General features: G+C 41.1%; 1 protein-coding gene across 1 annotated transcript in view; it reads right to left on the minus strand.

The window, feature by feature from the left end:
• Window positions 1-921: 921 nt before the first annotated feature.
• The window catches only part of KLHDC1 (kelch domain containing 1), a 68,101-nt gene continuing 47,102 nt past the window's right edge, over window positions 922-21,920 (minus strand). The window contains exons 9-13 of the mRNA XM_073350229.1: window positions 11,413-11,525; window positions 8,000-8,072; window positions 4,045-4,129; window positions 2,081-2,133; window positions 922-1,752 (exon numbers count right to left, since the gene is read on the minus strand). Of these exons, the coding sequence (XP_073206330.1) occupies window positions 1,578-1,752; window positions 2,081-2,133; window positions 4,045-4,129; window positions 8,000-8,072; window positions 11,413-11,525 (499 nt within the window). The 3' untranslated portion in view covers window positions 922-1,577. The remainder of the gene's footprint in view (window positions 1,753-2,080; window positions 2,134-4,044; window positions 4,130-7,999; window positions 8,073-11,412; window positions 11,526-21,920) is intronic.

Genomic DNA, 21,920 nt, shown 5'->3' on the forward strand with positions numbered 1-21,920 from the left:
GTTATCTATCCTTAACCGTAACTCCTATCTGAGAAAAATATAATTCCGTATGTGAAAGAACCAATTTTAAAAGGACTTTCAAAACTTCTGAACTCCAGTCATAAAAGCTGGAGGATGGAGGTGGAGCCTGGAGGTGTTCTCTTCAAATTTGATCAGATCAGTTCAAATGATGGTCTAAAGAGCTCTTATAGGCCCTGATCCTTCGAAGACTCATATATGTGCATAACTTTAAGCATGTGAGTAATCCCACTGAACAAAATGGGACTATTCATGTGCTTGAAGTCAAGCATGCATATGAGTCTTTGCAGGATGAGGGTCATAACAAATTCTAAGTAATTAATATACGCATTGTGGTAGGATGTATTTGAAATTGTCCCTTGTTCTGCAGGATAAGAGCTGCAAATCCAGCTATATGTTAAAAAGTGGAAGGAGTGGATGCTTATACCTAAGAAAATTTTACAGTCGTTGGGGCCAGTTTAATCATTTGAACCATTTCCTTGTGTGTGGGAATCCCTTTTAACATAAAGACCACAAATCTGAACAATTTACACTCCCACTTCACACTTTTTTTTTTTGCTAATATCAAATGTCTCCTTAGTTGAAGAAAATAGGAAAATATGGCTCAACTGTGATACTCAGTCATAATATATTTTCTTCTAAGATACACATTCACTACAAAATCTCCTTTCCTAATTACATAGGATTTTGGAGTCAGATTGTAAAAATGGTAAAAACTAATCAGAATGGTCTACATTCAAATATACTGTTTACATAAAATTTTAATGACTGGGTCCCAATTAACTAAATACCCAAAACAGATAGGAAAATAGTAATTCTATATAAAGCTTTTTACAATAAATAAAATATTTTGAACCAAAATTAAATATAAACTTTACACATTCAAAATAAAATATATATATAAAATCTATTTTGAAAAAATGTCATTGATTAGAGAATTACAGTAAAACAATGTTATGAACTGCATTTGAATTTTCACATACAAAATTATTTAGCTTAATATATTTTTTTTTTTACTTTTAAAGTTCCACAGTTAGCCAACGTGTTGATTTTTTTGCTTTTGTGTAGGATGGTTACCTCCCAGTATCAGTAGTCAAACTTTCATATGCTGCTGTTAAATAAATCAAACAAAAGGATTTGCAATTATAATCATATTAACAAGAGTTAAATTAACACGGATACTGTGTCAAACTAATTTTGTCTTCATCAGCAAGTGCTGATGTGACAAAACTGGAAATAAGACTTTAGATCTGAAAGAGAAATTTTTATGCCTCCGAAAAAGTTCTGTCTTCTGTTACTTTCCAAAAGAGTACTTTTTATGAAGTCGCTTACCAAGACCATAAGAGCAGAAGTTAATTTCTGCAACCTCAAGTGGTGTTATTACAACACAGAATATTTCGTTTTCACTCTTTGCAATACCTCAGGAAACAAAAAGGACTTTCTTGTAGAAACTCAGCCTACCAAATACCTTATGTGTACTGCTAGTAAACAATCGCTAACAAAAATCTTTGCTGTATACTATAAATACATATAGCGGTCAATATCTTTTTTGTCCTTGTTCAGGTGACATTTATTTGCTCTTGTTTTTCAATTTCAGCTTTTTTCTCTTGCCGATGGTTAGATGCAGCCCAAAAGGTTATTTTTTTCAACACTTGTGGCAAAATTTTGGATGGTAACCAGGATATTTGATTCTTTAAAAGGCTGGCATTTTTACCAATGCAGTCAAGGCACAATCTGAAAAGAATGTCAGAATTAACTAAGGTCTTATAACCTAAAGATAAAACACATGAAACAAACTTTTACAAAAAATGTTAAATTAAAAATATATGTAATTTATGTATAGTCCATTCCATAATAATACCAATGCTTTAAAACTGTTTTGAAACATATTTACAGAGCATATTTACATTATTAACTAGAGTCATCATTTTGTTTCTTACCTACTGATCCAGGTAAGAATAGTTAAAAGTGCCTTATGTTAAAAAAAACTATTCAGTTATAAAAAGTAGTACCATAATTATCTGTGCTAGACTCTTTGTGCCACTATATAATCTAAACTCACCTGAGAAGTGAGTAAGGTTGAGTTTGAAAAATCAATAAATCACTGCAGTGACCCTAATGAAGAAGAACAGCAACAATCAGGAGAATGATCAAGATTAACTGTCAATTTAGAAGTTATCCCAGGAATACCTTTATATTTGTTTCAACAGGATGATATAAAATGGATTACCATAAATATAATTAAAATCTATGAATATTTAAATTAACAATTATATTATAAAGATTAAAAATACTTCTGAGCCCCCACCTACATGCCTACAGAGGCAGGACTTTGGGGACACGTCTTCTTCAACCTCCCCTCTCAGCAACATTGAAGGGCCACATCTTTACAGCATCAAGTTCCCCTGACAACTGCTTTGTGGGGCTGGGAGGTGGATTTTTGAATTGGAAAGATGTGGGAAAGTGGTAAGAAGGGATTTAGGTAATGGGCAAACTCTAGTGGCATCTTCACAACCCTGGACAACAGTGATGTCAGAATATATGTTTTACTATGGATTGATGGAGTATGTGCCATCTGGCATCTTCAGGGACCCAACCCTGGTCCCTGAACAACAGAAGAGCTTTGATGGCCTTCCAGCCCGATCTGAGGCAGGACTTCTAGGGGGAGAGAAGTTTAGGAGTTTATATTTTAAAAGGAACTAATAATGGTAGATAGAAAGATGTTTGGGAATAGTCAGTAGAATAGAATGAAAACAAACAATTACAATAAATAATATACAAATAATGGGGTCTATGGTTAGATAGCAGATGTTTAAAATGGTAATTGAGTAAAATTAAAACATAGTTTAAATGAGTCAGAACCATCAAGGTGTACACACACTCTTAGCTTATGTAACCAGATGATAACTATTACTTTTACCATAATCTTCCTTCCCCTTTCCCTCTCGTTTGTTACACTTATTTGTGGAGTCTTGTTTTTGGTTTTTTTTAGGTTAAGATATGCAGACATTCACACATGCCCATAACTATTCACATGACTTCAGTGGGACTACTCACAGGAATTATGCACACAAGTACATGTTCTGTGCTGCGTGGAACTCAGATCTACAGATGCACCTATATAGCAGCATAGGGAGTGGGTGATCTGTAGCTATGCAGATGCGTGTCAGTTCCTGCAGGAGTGGATGAAGCAGGCTCAGCAGAGTTGTGCCATTCATTTGGAGGGTTGGGGTATGGAGTGTGCCTCTCTGGCTTTTCCCCTGCACATCTACAAGCACCCAGTCCCACTAATTGGGCTGTTGCTATGCTCTGGATATAGGCATTAAGGCACAAAAATTAACACACTATATAGTAATACCAAACAATCCATGAATGATGATGAATTGTAGTTCTTATAGGAACCAAAACTTTATAATGTAAATCAAGATTGCTCCACTGAAGAGAGTAGTCACAAGAATGATGAAAGGAAACATGCTTTATAAAGATAGACTTAAGGAGCTCAATCTATTTAGTTTATCAAAGAGAAGGTTAAGGGGTGACTTGTTTATAGTCCAGTAAATATTTGTTTCTATGTAGGTACTTACAAAAGGGCTCTTTAATCTAGCAGAAAAAGGTATAACAGGAGGCAGTGGCTCAAAGTCAAAGCTAGACAAATTCAGACTGGAAATAAGACATACACTTTTAATGGTGAGAGTAATTAACCATTGGAGTAATTTACCAAGGATCGTGGTGGAGTCTCCATTCCTTACAATTTTTAAATCAAGATTTTTCTAAAAGATCTGCTCTACGAAGTATTTTGGGGAAGTTATGGCCTGAGCTATACATGGGGTCAGCCTAGATGATCACAATGATCCCTTTTGGCCACAGAATCTAGGAATCTAAGTCAAGACATTATACTGATTTATACCAACGGAACAGTTGGCCTTGAATGTCCTGATCTTCATGCACTTAAATTCTCAGCAATAATGTTGAATTAATGTTTTTTTAATTAAATTATACTAAGACTTCATTATTAAATTTACTGACTGTGTCCAAGAAATGCAAGTCATCTTTGCTCCCACCAAAGATCATCACTTCTCCTTCTGTGCCAAGACAGGCTGTGTGCCACAACCTACAAACAAATTTATAAATAAAATGAATAGCTTAATAAATAAAATAATAATAATGGTTTATTTGCATATTATCAACTAAACAAATCTAAATTAGTTAATTTTAAATGTTTTAATATAGGATTCAGGGAAGCAGGACCTTTACCTGAATGAGTATAACCTCATCCACATCACATGATTTCCCCCTCATTTCTCATATCTCAAAAGATTCATTTGAAAAGAAAATTGAATAATGACATGATAAATTTGGTTAAATGGAGCAGTCAATTTTATAAATGCTATGAATCCAATACTTATGAACAGACAAATTGAATTCTTACTGGTCTTACACTACTTACCAAGAGGAATTTTATTAAATTCTTATTGTAAAAAAAATATTTCAGGAGGCTTCAACACTCAGGAACCATGCCTGAAAGATCAAATTATTCACTTCTATACTTGTATGAGAGGATTAAAAAGTAATGGAAAGGAATATGACTAGCCATTTTACCTTAAGAGAACTTTCAGACCGACATATTAATGTGGCTGTCTGGCTGATTTGTAGTATAGTTTTTCTATTATATATATATACACACACACACCCATATACATATATTGGTTTACCTATCATTATTTTACACAGAACACTACAGTGGAAAACTCATAAATATCTTGATAAATGTTTACATATAGTAAGTATTTTATTTTTATATCAGTTTTCCACTTTTATTTTTTAATTAACAAGTACTAGCAAATTGGGATTATGGGCTCATTTATGTTGACTCTCATTCCTGAATTTTAGGATTGAGTCTCAGAACACAGGTTTTTCTCCATCAGTTCCCATCCATCCTTTTTCTGCCTCATTCCAATTCATGCAGATCACTTTCTGATTGTGACAATTTCCACATTCATGCTCAGCAGGAGAAGTTTTGTTTGTGTTGTGTATATAAAATGTTTTGGAGAAAAGTGATTCTTATAAACTTATTATTTTATCAACGATTCATATAAGTAGGTTTTCACTGTACTGCATTTAGTTATTGTTATTATTATTAGAATTAACTGATCGAATTCTGCACTGTCTTGTGCCAAGTGTAACCCCACTCAGGTAAACAGGATAGCATTGGGTGTAAGTCAATGTAGAATTTGGCCCCTTCTGTTATGTTTTAACTACTAAAAAGTACGCATAAATGGAATTTTCATGCAAAAGTAAATTCACTCACATTTTCTTACGTCATTCATTTCAGCAATTATTCACTGTTCTCCTTACACTAAACTATCCCACCTTTTCTCTTCCTCATACCTGTAGATAGATCTGTCTCTGTCTTATCTGCATTAGGAAAACTCTGGCCTGGACTTGATCATCGAAGAACACTGGAAAGCCTTTCCTGCCTTGACTTTCTTGACATTCTAGCTTGAAACCTGATGCTTTTTTCTATAGACTGATAGAGTTTATGTCCTCTCACAGCTGCTCTAACTTATCACCTAAACATTCTAATAAAGCATGTTATTTACATAGTACATAAGCTGAATTAATGTAACCTTTTTACACAGACTCTCTACCTAGAATTATAGTGATGACATAGTTTATCCTTTAGTTAAAGACTGGGAGTTTATAACAAACAAAAAATTCATGCTGGAAAGAAACTTGGCATGCAAAGTCTTAGCCTAGTTGCAATTAAAAACCAAACCAAAAAACAAAACACTTTTTCCAGCAAGACACACAAGGTTCATTCAATACTGTAAGTCTATAATAAGAGTGACAGTTTATTATGCATAATTAGAAACAGAAAAACAGTCTCTTACATAAATTATTTTGGGGGATTGTCATAAATGAAAAAGTTTTGTAGGAAACTCAAGAAAATACATTCATGCACTTATGCATGTGATATAAGCTATATCTTTATATAGGGATATACACATGTATACTTTTTTTGCCAACACATTTTAAGCACAGGGTTGCCAACCTCCAGGATTGGCCTGGCGTCACCCAGAATCAGCATCCATCTTCCGGTGACTATTGAAAGCAATGCAGGAGATTTTAATAGGATATTTTAAGAAAATGACATTATGTTATGTTGGAAAAAAAAATCTCCTGGAATAGCTTCAGTCAGAGTTGGCAACCCTAATTTTAAGACTCTGTTCTCAAATTCATCCCACTGCAAAAGGCCTGCATAAAGCTGCCTGTGTTCTGAAGGCCCTGCAATAACCCTATACATATATCAGGAGATAGGGCACAGATACAGTACTGAAAATGTGCTCTGAACCAACTCCAAATAGGCCAGCAAGGAAGGGGATTTCCAGAGTTGGCCAGATTAGAAGCCAGTAGATCTGTGTTTATATGGCCTGATGCAAAGCCCATTGCAATCAATAGAAAAACTTCCGTTGATTTCAACAGGTTCTGCATCAGGCCCATATAGATCCACTGGCCAAGAACCTAAGCACAGGGGCCACAGATACTATTCTAACCTACAGTCTGGAATGGTGACTACACTACAGCCCTTTGGTTGTCCTCACACTGGACACTCACCCACAGCTTGATTACTCTGTGGGAGGCAGTGTGGCCCAGCAGTTACTTTAAGTGAGGCAATGTAGACAGGGGATTGTACTGGGAGTCAGAGGACAACTGTTTTAATTCTTACTCTGCTACTGACTTGCTATATTACCCAGGACAAGTCACTCCATTTCTCTGTGTCTCAATTTCCTCATCAGTAAAACATGGATAATGATACTCACCTTCTTGCCTAAAGCACGTTGAGATCTATAGATGGAAAGTGATGTCGAAAGCTAAGTATGATTATTAATACTTGTGCTTTAAGGTGTTTTCCTAAATTTCAACCAGATCTGGTGTAACAATCCTATTATAATTAAACTAAATATAGCAGATATATTGCAGTGGTAATTCAGGAAGAAACCTGGAAACACCCCGGTTAACGTATAAAGTCCTTTTAAAAACTGGCTATGTACCACCTGCAGTAATTAAATTTACCTAGGTATTTACAATATTTTGGATTCTAAATATAGGGAATGCTGCAAATGTTGGCAAAAATAAAAAAGTGTACCCTGATGCAGTAAGTACCCATTTTCAATGGCACTATCTGTATAACATCCATGTTTAGAACATGAGACTTACTTACTTCAGTCAGACATGGAACGAATCACACATTTCCTTTGCTCTTAATTCCATAAAATTAAATTATGTTTTTGTTCTACGCAAGCTCTAAAAAAAGTCTACTTGTGCAAATCTAAAAGATATAGACATTGGATGTTTGAACTGGACCCTTTTTGCTCAGTAATGAAGTCCACTAAAGATATTATAGTCTTTCAAAATACTGCAATTTAAACCCAATCACTGTTGTTCTGTATTAAATTAATTTATGCAAAACAATAAGTGTCATTAGCTACTTCTGTTCAGGAAAAAAACAGAAAGAACTATTATTTAAACTTCCTTTGAATCCTAAAAGAGTGCAACATCATTTCCCTGGTTCTGTCTCTTCTAAAAATAATGAACTTTCATGATTCATTTAGTTGTATATTATTAAATCTAATGTTAATTAGTAAAAGTGCTACACATTTTACTTTTACATATTTCTGATATCTACTTATTTGGAAGTAAAACATCAAGTGAATTTAGTCTGCACCCCTTTCATTACAAACACCCTGTTAGTGCCAGCAAGCATTTTAAATAATAAATCTTGAAAATAAAAAAAGACTATGCCTAATAATGAAAAAGAATAAAACTACTTATATAAAGCAAGCTGTTCAATTATGTCGAGCTCATTTTGTAAAATATTTTAATACATTATTTTAAAGGCAGGTGTTCTGATTTAATACCTTATTTAATCATATTTCAAAATATTCAAAAATTTCAGCAAATGCTGACTTTTTTTTTATACCTAGGCCTACTCTTAGGTAAGTGGGTAAGTTGTTTCCATCCATTTGTTGTGACATTATGAATCCAACCGTCACCTGCAAATAAGGAAAATATGTATCTTAGAATTATTTCTTGATGAATAAGATATTACCTTTTGTTTTGTACAAAGAGCTCTACAGTCTAAAATATCTAACATCAAAAGAATGACTACCATGTTAATGAATTGACTACCATAATTTTAGAGTCTTCATGACTTAACTTGTGAGTTCTTTTTTGTCACAAAAGATAAAGTTAGCTACACTGAAATCTGGAGTTAAAAACACAATATAAAATATACAAGTCAAATCAGAGACTATTTTGAAATGACAGGACTATATTCATCAGAATGAAGACTGCTGTGTCCCAGGGACTCTACAAATCTTAAAGTACTCCCCCAATCATAGAATCATAGAATATCAGGGTTGGAAGGGACCTCAGGAGGTCATCTAGTCCAATGCCCTGCTCAAAGCAGGACCAACACCAACTAAATCATCCCAGCCAGGGCTTTGTCAAGCCTGACCTTAAAAACTTCTAAGGAAGGAGATTCACTACCTCCCTAGGTAACCCATTCCAGTGCTTCACCACCCTCCTAGTGAAAAAGTTTTTCCTAATATCCAACCTAAACCTCCCCCACTGCAACTTGGGATCATTGCTCCTTGTTCTGTCATCTGCTACCACTGAGAACAGTCTAGATCCATCCTCTTTGGAACCCCTTTTCAGGTAGTTGAAAGCAGCTATCAAATCCCCCCTCATTCTTCAATTCTGCAGACTAAATAATCCCAGTTCCTTCAGCCTCTCCTCATAAGTCATGTGCTCCAGACCCCTAATCATTTTTGTTGCCCTCTGCTGGACGCTTTCCAATTTTTCCACATCCTTCTTGTAGTGTGGGGAGCAAAACTGGACAGTACTCCAGATGAGGCATCACCAATGTCAAATAGAGGGGAATGATCACGTCCCTCAATCTGCTGGCAATGCGCCTACTTACACAGCCCAAAATGCTGTGAGCCTTCTTGGCAACAAGGGCACACTGTTGACTCATATCCAGCTTCTCGTCCACAGTAACCCATAGGTCCTTTTCTGCAGAACTGCTGCCTAGCCACTTGGTCCCTAATCTGTAGCAGTGCATGGGATTCTTCCATCCTAAGTGCAGGACTCTGCACTTGTCCTTGTTGAACCTCATCAGATTTCTTTTGGCCCAATCCTCTAATTTGTCTAGGTCCCTTTGAATCCTCTCCCTACCCTCCAAAATATCTACCACTCCTCCCAGTTTAGTGTCATATGCAAACTTGCTGAGGGTGCAGTCCATGCCATCCTCCAGATCATTAATGAAGATATTGAACAAAACCGATATTGAAACAATATTCCCTCACTTTCTTTATCTCATTTTCTGTCTTTCTTTTTTTCTCTTCCTCCTTCTTCCAAGTCTCCTTTTTGCTTGATCTCCAAGGTGCCAGACAATGAAGAAGGAATTAATTAAGGCCTTCATTTTGCATAATAGATATTTTCATGCAGTAACAGCAAGAGTAACACTGACTACAACCATGATTTCCATAATTAAATATATAAATGATCATCTTATACCTTAATAAAAATAAAATTCCTTAATTTGCAAGGACAGTAGTAATATTTTTATTATTTGATTAATGCATAATAGATGTTAAGTGACGGGCTTTTAAAAAAAATGGTTGCTAAAAAGTGATTGCAGGGACAATCACTCATATCTGTAAAGGACAGAAGACGCAATCTTACAGTCCAAATCATTATCCAGGCAAAACTCTTAAAATGAATGGGAGTGTTGCCTGAATAAAAGAGTGCAGTGTCAAATCCCAAATTTGTCTGTGCGAATCATAAGACTGGAAGGGACCTCAAGAGGTCATCTAGTCCAGTCCACTGTATTAATGGCAGGACTGAATATTATCTAGACCATCCCTGAGAGGTGCTTGTCCAACCCCCTCATAAAAATCTCCAATGGCGGACATTCCACAACCTCCCTAGGCAATTTATTCCAGTGCTTAACTAGCCTGACAGTTAGGAAGCTTTTCCTAATATCCAACCTAAACCGTCCGTCCTGCAATTTAAGTCCATTGCTTCTTGTCTTATCCTCAGAGGTTAACGAGAACAATTTTTCTCCCTCCTTGTAACAACCATTTATGTACTTGAAAATTGTTATGTCCCCTCTCAGTCTTCTCTTCTCCAGACTAAACAAACCCATTTTTTTCAATCTTCCCTCAGAGGTCACGTTTTTTAGACATTTAATCATTTTTGTTACTCTTCTCTGGACTTTCTCCAGTTTGTCCACATCTTTCCTGAAATGTGGTGCCCAGAACTGGACACAATACTCCAGCCGAAGCCTAATCAGCGCCGAGTAGAGCAGAAGAATTAACTTCTTGCGTCTTGCTTACAACACTCCTGCTAATACATCCCAGAAGGATGTTTGCTTTTTTTGCAACAGTGTTACACTGTTGACTCATATTTTGCTTGTGATCCAGTTTGACCCCCCCGATCTCTTTCCACAGTACTCCTTCCTTGGCACAGTCATGTACCATTTTGTATGTGTGCAACTGATTGTTCCTCCTTAAGTGCAGTACTTTGCATTTGTCCTTCTTGAATCTCATCCTATTTACTTCAGACCATTTCTCCAGTTTGTCCAGATCATTTTGAATTTTAATCCTATCCTCCAAAGCACTTGCAACCCTTCCCAGCTTGGTATCATCTGCAAACGTCATGTGTACACTCTATGCTATTATCTAAATCATTGATGAAGATACTGAATAGAATTGGACCCAGTACTGATCCCTGCGGGACACTTGATATGCACACACATTAAATACATTCAGATTGATGGGTCAAGGCACCTTTCAAAATCTGGCCCTGAATATTTGTGAAACCTGAAGCTCCACCATTACCACCAACTGTGCATTTTATCAGTTATACAGGCTGCCTTTATTAGAAAAAGAGCTTTGTAGCAGGCTCTCTCACTTTTTACGTGAAGGTTTTGTAGGTCAGATTGGAGCAGAATGTGATTAATGTTACGTTTATTCACATATTGTGTTGGAATTATATTTTGTTAGTAGTTTTGCAATTTTATTTTCTTTGATGGAGTTATTCCTGATTTAGACTGGCATGAGTGAGACTCTAGCTCTTATTTTATCAGATGGTAAGTTGTTTGGTGAAAAGGCTATTTGTTCAATACATATACTCATTGTACTGTGCTATGTCCATCATCAGTGCTATATAAAACAACAATAATAAAAAATGTCTGAATAAATATTCACATAGAGTAAGAGTCATATAACAAGATCTGGACCAAACATCTTTATGATGAAGCTGAATGTATATAACATCATGGTTAGCACTAAAATGTATGATGGACTCTGTATGTTTTGAAGTACTTACTTAGAGGAACATTATCTGAACTCAGTCCACCAAACAGGAAAAGTTTATCATCTGCTATAGGAGTCAAAGTGTGCCACGATCGATCTTTTGGTTTCTCTCCACTAATATGAATTCTTGGTAAAACAAAAAATAAGAAGAGAACAAGTTAAGAAGAATGCTTAAATTGAACTGGACTGGCAGCTCATCGTTTTCTAGAATAAGAATGGGCTCTGTCCTGATTAAACAGGCTACAGTGTAAGCAGAGCAAACTGAAACAAGAAATTTCATGTAACAATTGCTCTTTGGAAGTAGCACTTATGATAATGATCTTACACTTATATAGCATATTTTCCTCCCCCAAGATATTTTACAAATCTTAAACTTATGTACGAAACACAGGGACTGCTTTTTTAAACCACTGAAGTGATTATTTAACACACAAGAACAGTTTTAGGATGGGAAGTGAAGAATAATGTGTCCAATTGAAACTGAATAGAGTATTTAAGTAGATAGATTGGAGTTGCTCAAACTAAAACGTAACCAGGATAGTAGAGTTATAGTTCTCTTGGTCCTGAGAAAATAAATAAGATCTTTAATGACTACAAATGGCTGGGACCTTGGCTTTACTTCTTATTCCCAAGATACCACACTTCCACAGACACAGTGCCCTCTAACAGAATGGCAGGACACAGGCGCATACAGACTTTGGGTGAAGAGTGCCACCTTCTGAGCCTCTTTACAAATCATCTGAGCCACTTTAACTACTTCCTGCAACAGCTAGGTGCTCCTGGGGACTCTCCCAAGAACTTGATGCTTAGCTTGGGAGACCTGAGAGAATCACAGAACAAGATCTATGATACTTATTGAAAAAAAGAGTTACTTACTTTATATTAACCATGTTCTTCAACACGTTGTCCATGTAGATCCAATTCTAGATGTGCATGTGCCTCATGCATGTGAGATAGGAATCGCTGAATAGCAGTGTCCGTTGTGCTGTGCATATCCTCATACTTTCCCACCCTAGGGCATAAATGGCAGAGTGGCCGCAACCATCCCTCAGTATCCTGACTAAAAAAAAGTGGGGATGGAGGGCAGGTCGTGCGATCCGCCAGAAGACAACATCTCAGAGAAGAAATGGTTACTTACTGGAACTGTGGTTCTTTGATTTGTGATGCAGACATGTATTCCACTTAGATGTGTGCACACCCAGCGCACCAGAGCCATAGAAATTTGCCTAGTAGTATCCATAGAGAGGTGGCACTCATGCCTGGTGGCCATAGCCCCTCTCCTAGCTACATGAGGTGGTGCTGCCCCAACCCTCCCTCAGTTCCTTCGCACTGAACACCCAGGAACGAGACTCTGATGCAGAGGGGACGGAAGGTGGGTCATGGAATACACATCTGCATCACATCTCGAAGAACCAGTTAAAGTAAATAACCATTTCTTCTTCTTCGAGTAGATGCAGACGTATATTCTATTTAGGTAACTCACAAGCAGTACCTCGCCCAGGACACAGGGCTCAGAGCCTACTTAAACAAGGACTGCAGGACCACTCCGTCAAAGGGTGCATCCACCCTGGAATATGCAGTTATGGCACAATGGTTTGTGAATGTATGTATCAATGACTATGTAGCAGCCCTGCAAATGTCCAATATGGAAATGTCACTGAGGAATGCTATGGATGTTGCTTGCGCCCTCGTACAAAGAGCTTGCACTCATTGAGGGAGCTTACCCAGAGCTATTTCATATGCAGTCTTGATGCAGGATGTTATCCATTTGGAGATTGTCTGTGAAAAGACCGTTTGACCCTTCATGCGATCTGCATATGACACAAACAAACGAGGCAAAGCACAAAACAGTTTAGTCCAGTCCAGACATCGTCTGACTTCTAAGATACAGAGATACCACTCCTCTGGAGATGAATGCGGCTTAGGAAAGAACACAGGTACCGCATGGTTCCAATTAAACTGAGAAACCACTTTAGAAATTTTTTTGGATGCAGTTATAAGGTCACTTTGTCTTTGGAGAATTGTGTATAAGGACGCTCTGCCATCAGAGCCTGCAACTCACTCGCTCTCCTTGCAGATGTTATCACTAACACGAATGCAGTTTTCTGACACAAAAGCGGAAAGGGACAAGATGCCAGGGGCTTCAATGGAGGTTCCATTAAGATTGTTAGGACTGAGTTAAAGTCCCACAAAGGAACAAGCTCTCAGACCGGGGGATGTAGATGAAGGAGTCCTTTTAAGAATCTTGCTACCATGGCACTGCAGAAGATTGACCTTTTTGGAATGGGGAGATGAAGTTCCAATAAATGCTGCCAAATGCACTTCCAGTGAATTAAACACAAGCATCAACACCTGAAGGTGCAGCAGGTAATCCAAACTGTCCTGGATAGAGACCAGTGTCGGTTGGATTCCATGGGCTATTGACCACACCAAAAATCACTTTCATTTAGCTGAAAAGGGACATCCTGGTGGAGGGTTTTCCATTGATAAGGAGAACTTGTTGGACAGCCACTGAACACAGTTCTTCCTCCTCATTCAGGCAGGCAGCAGCCACGCTGGGAGATACAAGGAGTGAGTGCAAGGATCCAAGGATGACCTGAGGGATGATTGGGACCAGTGGAAAGGCATAGAGAAGAGCCCTCTGCCAGCTGAGGTGGAAAGCATTGGACAGGGAGCCTGGACTGATGCCCCCCGACAGCAGAATAGATGACATTTCCTGTTGTCCCTTGTAGCAAACAGGTCGATCGTTGGGATGCCCCAAGCTGTAAAGATGACCCAAAGGACACTTGTCTTCAGGGACCATTTGTTACTCAGGGAAAAATAGCTGCTGAGATGGGCTGTGAGATGATTATGAACCTTGGATAAGTGAATAGCTATCAGAGTAATGGTCTCCTCAATGCAGAACTGCCAAAACCTGACTGTCTCTAGGCAGAGTAATCTGAAGTGTGCTTCCCCTTGTTTGTTCACATAATACAACATGGTGGTAGTGTCGGTAAGTATGTGAACCACTGAGTCTCTGATATGGTCCTGAAAAGTGTGACATGCATTGTAGATGGCCTGAAGCTCTAGCATATTGATATGGAGTAAGGCCTTCTGCTCCTACTACAGTCCCTTCACTTTCAGTGACCCTAAGTGTGCCCCCCAACCCATTGGGGAGGCATCAGTAACAACTGACCTGGTTGGCGAGGACCAGACAAAGGGAATATGTTGCCAAATGTTCTCTGGATGCATTCACCGCTGCAAGGAGTTCAGAGGAGACAGATGAACCAGTCTGTCTAGAGGGTGAAGCGTAGAATGGTAAATCATCTTGAGCCACATTTGAAGGGGGAGAAGGCACAACCTTGCAAACTGGACCACCTGCATGCAAGTGGACATGTGGCCCACAAGCCTCAGACACATCTGAACTGTCATGGAAAGCTGAGACTCAAGACTGAGGCAAAGACGGCAAATAGTCTGAAAACAGTCAGTCAGCAGAAATGCTTTCAATGTTGTGGAATCTAACAGGGTCCCACTGAACTCGATTTTCTGAGTGGGAGCCAAGGTTGACTTCCCAGTGTTTAGGCTGAGACCCAGATGCTTGAACAAGAGCAGTGTGGTGCCAGTGTGAGCAAGAACTTGCTCTCTAGATCTGCCCCTCAGTAACCATTTATCCCAATAAAGGAAGATGTGAATTCCTTTCTTCCTGAGATATGCCATAACAACGATCATGCATTTGGTTAAAACCCGAGGGGCAGAAGAGAGGCCAAATGGAAGCACTGTGTACTGAAAGTGGCATTCTGTCACAACAAATCGAAGGAATTTTCTGTGGCTCAGCAAAATCACCACATGAAAGTACGCATCCTGAAAGCCCAGAGCAACAAACCAGTTGTTCTGCGACAACAGACGGAGACTAATCAACAGAGTGACTATTTGGAACCTCACAGATCTGATACATTTGTTGAGGCTTGCGAAGGTCAAGGATGGGTCTTACCGCTCCCTTGCTTCAGGGTACCAGGAAGTGCCAGGAGTAGAAGCCATGACCCAGTGTTCCAGCAGAACCTCTTCCACCACTTCCAAAGCCAGCAGAGAGCAGACCTGCTTGAGAAGAAGTATCTCATGAGAGGGGTCCCTGAAGAAGGATGGGTGGAGAGGAACTGCATGGCATAACCTGATCTGAAGGTGCTTAGGAACCAGCTGTTGGTGGTGATCAAGTCCCAAGCATTGTGAAAGTGGGCCAGCCTGTCCCCAAAGTCGGGGGAGATGAGGAGAGAGGAGCAATGACTGGAACAGTGCTTTGGAGCAAGGAGTCAAAATGGGTGCTTGTAGGACAGTGTATGGATTGGCTGAACCCCAAGCCTGACTGCTTTCTCCTATGGGATCTATCCCTCTTTCTCGGGTAGTCCCATTGCCTTGGATGAGGGAAAGGCTGGCCAAACATGCACTGCAGACGATACTGCTGCTGGTGTTCCTTTTGAACGCCGTAGTGGTGTCTCTGCACCATCAGAGTGTATACTCCTCACATGACTGCAGGGTAGCCCTGGAGTCTTTGAAGGAGAGCAGCATCTTGTTAGTTTTGTCCAAAACCAGGGTTTGGCTGTTGAAGGACAAATTTTCAGTGGCTTGCTGGACACTGGTGGCAATGCCCAAATTCTGCAGCCAAAAAGCCCTCCTCTGGGTGACCTCAGAGGCCATCATCCTGACTGAGGTGTCTGCAATGTCTAGCGTGGACTGCAAGGACGTTTTAGGTACCAAGCAGCCCTCAGTGACAAATACCCAAAATTCCTCTCATGAGGCCTTGGGCAGTTGGTCTGCGAACTCTGACATAGCTGTCCAGTTAATGAAATCGTATTTGGACAGCAGAACTTACTGGTTAGCAATCCGCACCTGTAAGGAAGAGGTATAAATATTCTTTCCCATGAGGGCCAATCATTTAGAGTCCCTATCTTTGGGTGTGGACTTAAACCTGCCCTGCCGGGCTCTCTCATTCACTGTAGTTACAAGGGAATTGGGGGTAGATGGGAGTAAAACCCTTCAAAAATCCCTGCAGAGGAACAAAATAGCGCTTTTCAATTTGCTCAGCTGCAGGCGGTACCAAAGCCAGTATGCTCCATAGAGCCGTAGTCAATTCAGGGAGCACATCACTGATAGGGAGGGGGACTCTCCCAGGAGCAGATGGCTGCAAGATATCCACTAATTTGTGCAAGAGAACATCACTGGGATACTGAGGGAAGCAGCTACATACTGCAGAAGGTCTTGGTACATCTTAAAATTCTCTGGTACCGAAAGGAAGGATGAGCCAGGCAGCACAGAATTGTCTGGAGACAAAGACGAGGCCCTTAATTGAGTGAAAGGAAGATACTTTTCCAGTGCGGACAGAAGGACCGCCAGTGCCTGTGGCATATTGATGGTCACCACTGCAGACCTGGCTGGCGATCTCACCTTCAAGCGAGACAAAGAGTGGGACCTTCGTGACTGAAGAGCATCTGATGGATTCTATAGAGGCCACTGACATGGATAAGGCATTGGTGACCAGTAGGCACCTGGCCAGGGGATGCTGGTCAGGCACTGGAGAGTAGGAGGATGACAACCCCAACTCAGACGCTGAGGAATCTTGGGATCCAGGAGATAAAGACAGAATGAGACCAGAGGGAGTGAGTAACCAGTATGACTCATCATTCACCTAGAATGAGGCAGGAAGCAGTGCTTCCAAGGGAAGCGGTACCATTGGTACCAAGCATGCTCGTGCTGGAAGCAGTGTCAGTCCCAAAGTCAACAGCGGTACCAGAGTATCTGGCAATACCAACGTTAAGAGCAGTGAAAGCCACCACCAAAGCATTTGCAGTGCCAACAAGATTCCCAATACAGAGGTCCCCTGTACTGATCCTGGTACCAGCCCTGCTTCCCCAATCTGTGGAAGGGGAACATGGGGGTGCAATGCCAAAAGACCCAAGGCATCAGCAGCTCATTCAACCGACAGGGCTATAGATGATGTGACCCTGGCAAAGTCATGGACCAAAGGAGAGGTTGGGAACAAGAGGCAGAGAAGGTCTGTAGCTGCCTGGTATACCACCGACATGGAAACAGTCAGTACCAGCATCTCTCTCGTCAGTACCGGACTCAATGCACACGTGGAGGACGGAAACACAGTCAATGGTACAGGGTTTCTAACCTCTATACTCAGTACCAGGGAAGGGTTAGACATACCCACACCATCCCATGTGCTTGCACCAACTCCCGGTCAGTCCACACTTTTTCTGGAGGAGGTGGAAGAGTCACACTGAGATCTGGAGCAGTCCTGACTGGTCTTATGCAACCTTTTCCTCGGTGCAGTCAATGAGGAATGGCTCCTCCATTTCTTCAGAGAGGCGCCTGCTCCAGAACATGAAGCAGTAGCAGTTTCGGAGCCTGAGGGCAGTCTCTCACCCAATGAGGGCCTCTGTAATGAAGCAGACTGCATGGCCTGTTCAAACAGGTGCTGCTTCAGGCAAAGGTCCCAAGCCACTTGAGTCCATTTCTTAAATGATCTGCAGATCGTACAATGCTTCTTGATGTGGGCATTGCCAAAACAGAGCAAGCACCACGTGTGGGGACTGCTGCTGGGGATCGCTCCCCCAAATGAAGGGCAATGTTTAAACCCTTGTGAGGGCATCACCAAGGAAACAAACTACTACAACTAACACTAACGGTACTACTAACCATGTACACGGGAAAAAACTAAAATAGTTGAGAGGTTATGAAGTTAATACCACATAGAGCTCTGACTCTAGCTATGGGTGGTAAGAAGGAACTGAGGGAAGGTCAGGACAGCACCACCTCATGTAGCTAGGGGAAGGGCTACAACAATGCAGCGTGAGTGACGTCCCTATATAGGTACTGCTAGGCAAATTTCTACAGCTCTGGTGCGCTGGGCATGCGCTCATCTAAGTGCAATATATGTCTGTATCTACTAAAAGAAGAACCACAGTTACCAGCTGAGTAACCATTTTTTTCCTTCTCTGAGTATAAGTCTGTGGAGCTCCTGGAGCTCATTCTAGGTGACTGATAAGCAGTGCCCCATCTGTAAGGTGGGACTGAAGAATCGTAACTGCCACTAACTAAAGAGTGATTGTAACACTTCCCTACCAAATTTGGCATCTGATCTTGCTGCCAAGTCCAGGGAGTAGGGTTTAATAACCGTAAGGGGAACATTGTGTAAGGAGCATCAGATGTGAGAGCTTGGAGTTTGCTGACCTTCTGGCTGACAAAGTGGTGACCAAAAAGACCGTCTTGAGAGTAAGGTGGTGTAAAGAGCAGTTCAAGATAGGATCAAAGGGGAACTCCTGTAGGCTTGAAATGATAGTATCCTATGCCAGAGGGGGTTTCTTTACTGGTAGTAAAGTACAGAGTAACCCCTTTAAAAATCTGAATGCAGTGGGGGGGAACACGACTGAGTGGGGGTGGTAGCATGATGAAATCATCGCAAGGTGGACCTTAATGGAACTGAATGAAAGTACAAAGTGTTTCAAATGCAGAATATAATCCAGGATTTTAGGTACAGGGGCCTCCAATAGGTCAGGTGTTGGGTTGCCCAAACTGAAAATTATTTCCACTTTGAGTAAGTTTTCCTTGTGGGCAGCTTTCTGCTTTGCAATAGGATTTCTAATATCTCTAGTGAACAGTCTCTGTCAGTAGCATTCAACCTGCTAGCATCCAGGCTATCAGGTGTAGCAATTTCAGGTCTGAGTGAAGTACCTGACCTAGGTTCTGTGACACTACGACTTGACAGTCTGGAAGCACTATCGGAGCTTCAGTTGATATTTCGAGGAGGTCTATTACCCAGAACTGTTTTGGCCAGTTTGGAGTTATCAGGATTCAAGTGGCTGCCCCACGTCTGATTTTTCATATTAACCTGGGTGTCACTGTGCCTCAGTGGGTCACAACTGAGAATACCAAATTCAGGACAAACTGCCGAGAAATAGGGAGGATATACCCTAAAACTGGTGGTTATTTTCCCATAAGATATACCAGACCAGCAACAAAAGTAAACTTCTATTTCACCACACTGGCTAACAAAAAGTCAGAAAAGCGGTTTCCTTAGGTATTCCAGTCCTTGTATCACCACCAAAAACACTAGACTTAATGATGATTTATTAAAATGATGATGGTTATTTAAAAACCAATTTAATCAACCAAAGGAGCAGCCTCATACCCAGGTCAATATATAACTCAGATCTTACCCAATAATTACGCTGTTGCCAATCCTTTAGTATCTAATATCTAAAGGTTTAATTATAGAGGGAAAGAACGGTGAGAGTTAAAATTGGTTAAAGGAATCAAATACATACAATAAATGCAAAGTTCTTGGATCAGGCTTATAGCAGTGATGGAATAAACTGCTGGCTTGTTAAGTCTCTGGTTGCTTCAAATCATTGGAAGGTCCTCAGTCCTTTGGATAGAATGCTCCCATTAGTATAAGTTCATAGTCCAGAGGCTTGAGCAGGAAAGAGGCAAAATGGAGGTATTTCCAGAGCCTTTTATAGCTTCTGCCATGTGGAGGGAAACCCACTGTTTCAAACAAACCCCTCCACACAGCTTGTGGAAAAATACAGGTAACAAGATGGAGTTTAGTGTCACATGGTCTCGTCACATGCCCTAGCATGCTTTGCTGAGTTATAGCAGAGGCCATTACCCATACTCTAGCTAGAACACAGGAAAGTCCATTAGGTGTAGATAGGTGTCTTTCATGGTCCATTGTGAGTTAAATGTTCCTTGATGGGCCATTCAACTTGAACAGTCCCTTTACAATGTGCTGGCTAAATACCTTGTGGGTGATACCACAGGAGCAAACACATTTGAAATACAGGTACATAGTTAACATTTATAACTTTAGATATACAAATGATGCATGCATACAAATAGGATAATCATATCCAGCAAATCATAACTCTTTCATAGACACCTTACTTGACATTGTACAAGGTTTGTTGCGATTATATAACAGTAGTAGCAACAATGATCTACATAGTCATAATTTAATCAGATAACATCACACTGGGTATCAGTGGGATCGGTGGAAATGTGTATGCAAGACCTTGATTGCACAGTATGAGATAGGTGTCTTTCAAGGATCCTGGGCTCATGCCTCCACTGAAGCAAAAGACACTGTGTTCGCTTTTGTGGCAAACATGTCGATAGTGGGGTTTCCCCATCAGTGAAATACTGCATATATGCCAACCTTGCTCTGAGACTTTTTGGGACATTAGGGAGGTTGCTTGGACCTCTCTCCCCCTTTCCCTCTCTTCTCAGACACTGGGACCTCTCTCTCCTCATCTGCTCCTCTCCCTGTGGAGAAACTGGGACCTCTCCCTTCTCCCCTCCTATCATCTCCCTGTCTGTGGCCAAGAGGGGACAGAGTTGACCCCTGGGCAGTGTTCCCTCTAATTTTTTAAGTGCATGTGCAGAATGAATTTTGTTATGTGCACCAATATGGAGGTGAAGGGGCCAAGGGGTTCGGAGGGTGGGACGGGGCTCAGGGCTGGGGCAGAGGGTTGGGGTGCGGGCTCTGGACGTGGGCTCTGGGGTGAGGCCGGGGATGAGGAGTTCAGGGTGCAAGCTGCCCCAGGTCCAGGGACAGAGGACTCTCCCAGCCTTCTCCCTGCTGGCAGCACGGAGCTCGGGGGGGGGGGGTCGTCTGTCCCCTCTCTCCCCGCTGGCAGCACAGAGCTCTGGGGGAGGTGCCTGAGGCAGCCCTGCACGCTCCAACTTGCTCCTCTCTCCAGTCCCCGCCCATGCCCTACCTCTCTCCTCTCGAGGTCCCTGTGGCTGCATGGCCCTTTATAGCCTGCTGCGTAGCCACGCATCTTAGAGGGATCTTAGCCCCTGGGCCACACCCTCATTGTGTCCTTGAGCCCCATCCCCCAAAGAGAAAGAAGGGGAGGATTGGCCCTAGGAAAGCTGCCCTCCTATGAAGTTTAGGGCTTGGTCAGTCCCAGGCCTGGACATCCTTCCCAAAATGGTCCTCCTTCTCTTCTACTTCTTCTGTCGCATTCCTTCTCCTCCTCCACTGCTGCCTTCATTTGCCCCTCTGGCTTCTCCTTCCCCACAGATTGTGCAGAAGGCAAGCCGCAGCAACTGTCAGCTAGGTCAGGGGAGCTGGATTCACTGCCCAAGCTGCATGTTGAGCTCCAGCAATCCTGTGTAGACCCTTCTGGTGCACTCTACATACCTAGCATCATAGTTCAGGGCAACCGGACCTGTATTCCCCTTTTCTGGTCCCCTGAGGGCACCCATTCTAGGCTCCTGGTTCCTCAACCATCACTTCTCTTGGACAGACACCTGCACCTCTCTCCCTCCCGACCGGGGTTTTTCCAGGCTGCACAGTTCTCTGGGTACATTGTGATAGCCTCAGCAAGCCAGATTGACCAACCAGGCCAGTCTGTGCTTTATTTTCTAGGTTTAAGCCTGACTTTAGGGTAATTGATAGAAGTTATTAGTCACCACACAGCTCTTTATAAGCCAGCACATTATTCTTAAAGTGAAAGCATTACAGAAAAAACATACTAA

Source organism: Lepidochelys kempii, chromosome 6, assembly GCF_965140265.1.
Source record: "Lepidochelys kempii isolate rLepKem1 chromosome 6, rLepKem1.hap2, whole genome shotgun sequence".
Classification (NCBI taxonomy): Eukaryota; Metazoa; Chordata; order Testudines; family Cheloniidae; genus Lepidochelys; species Lepidochelys kempii.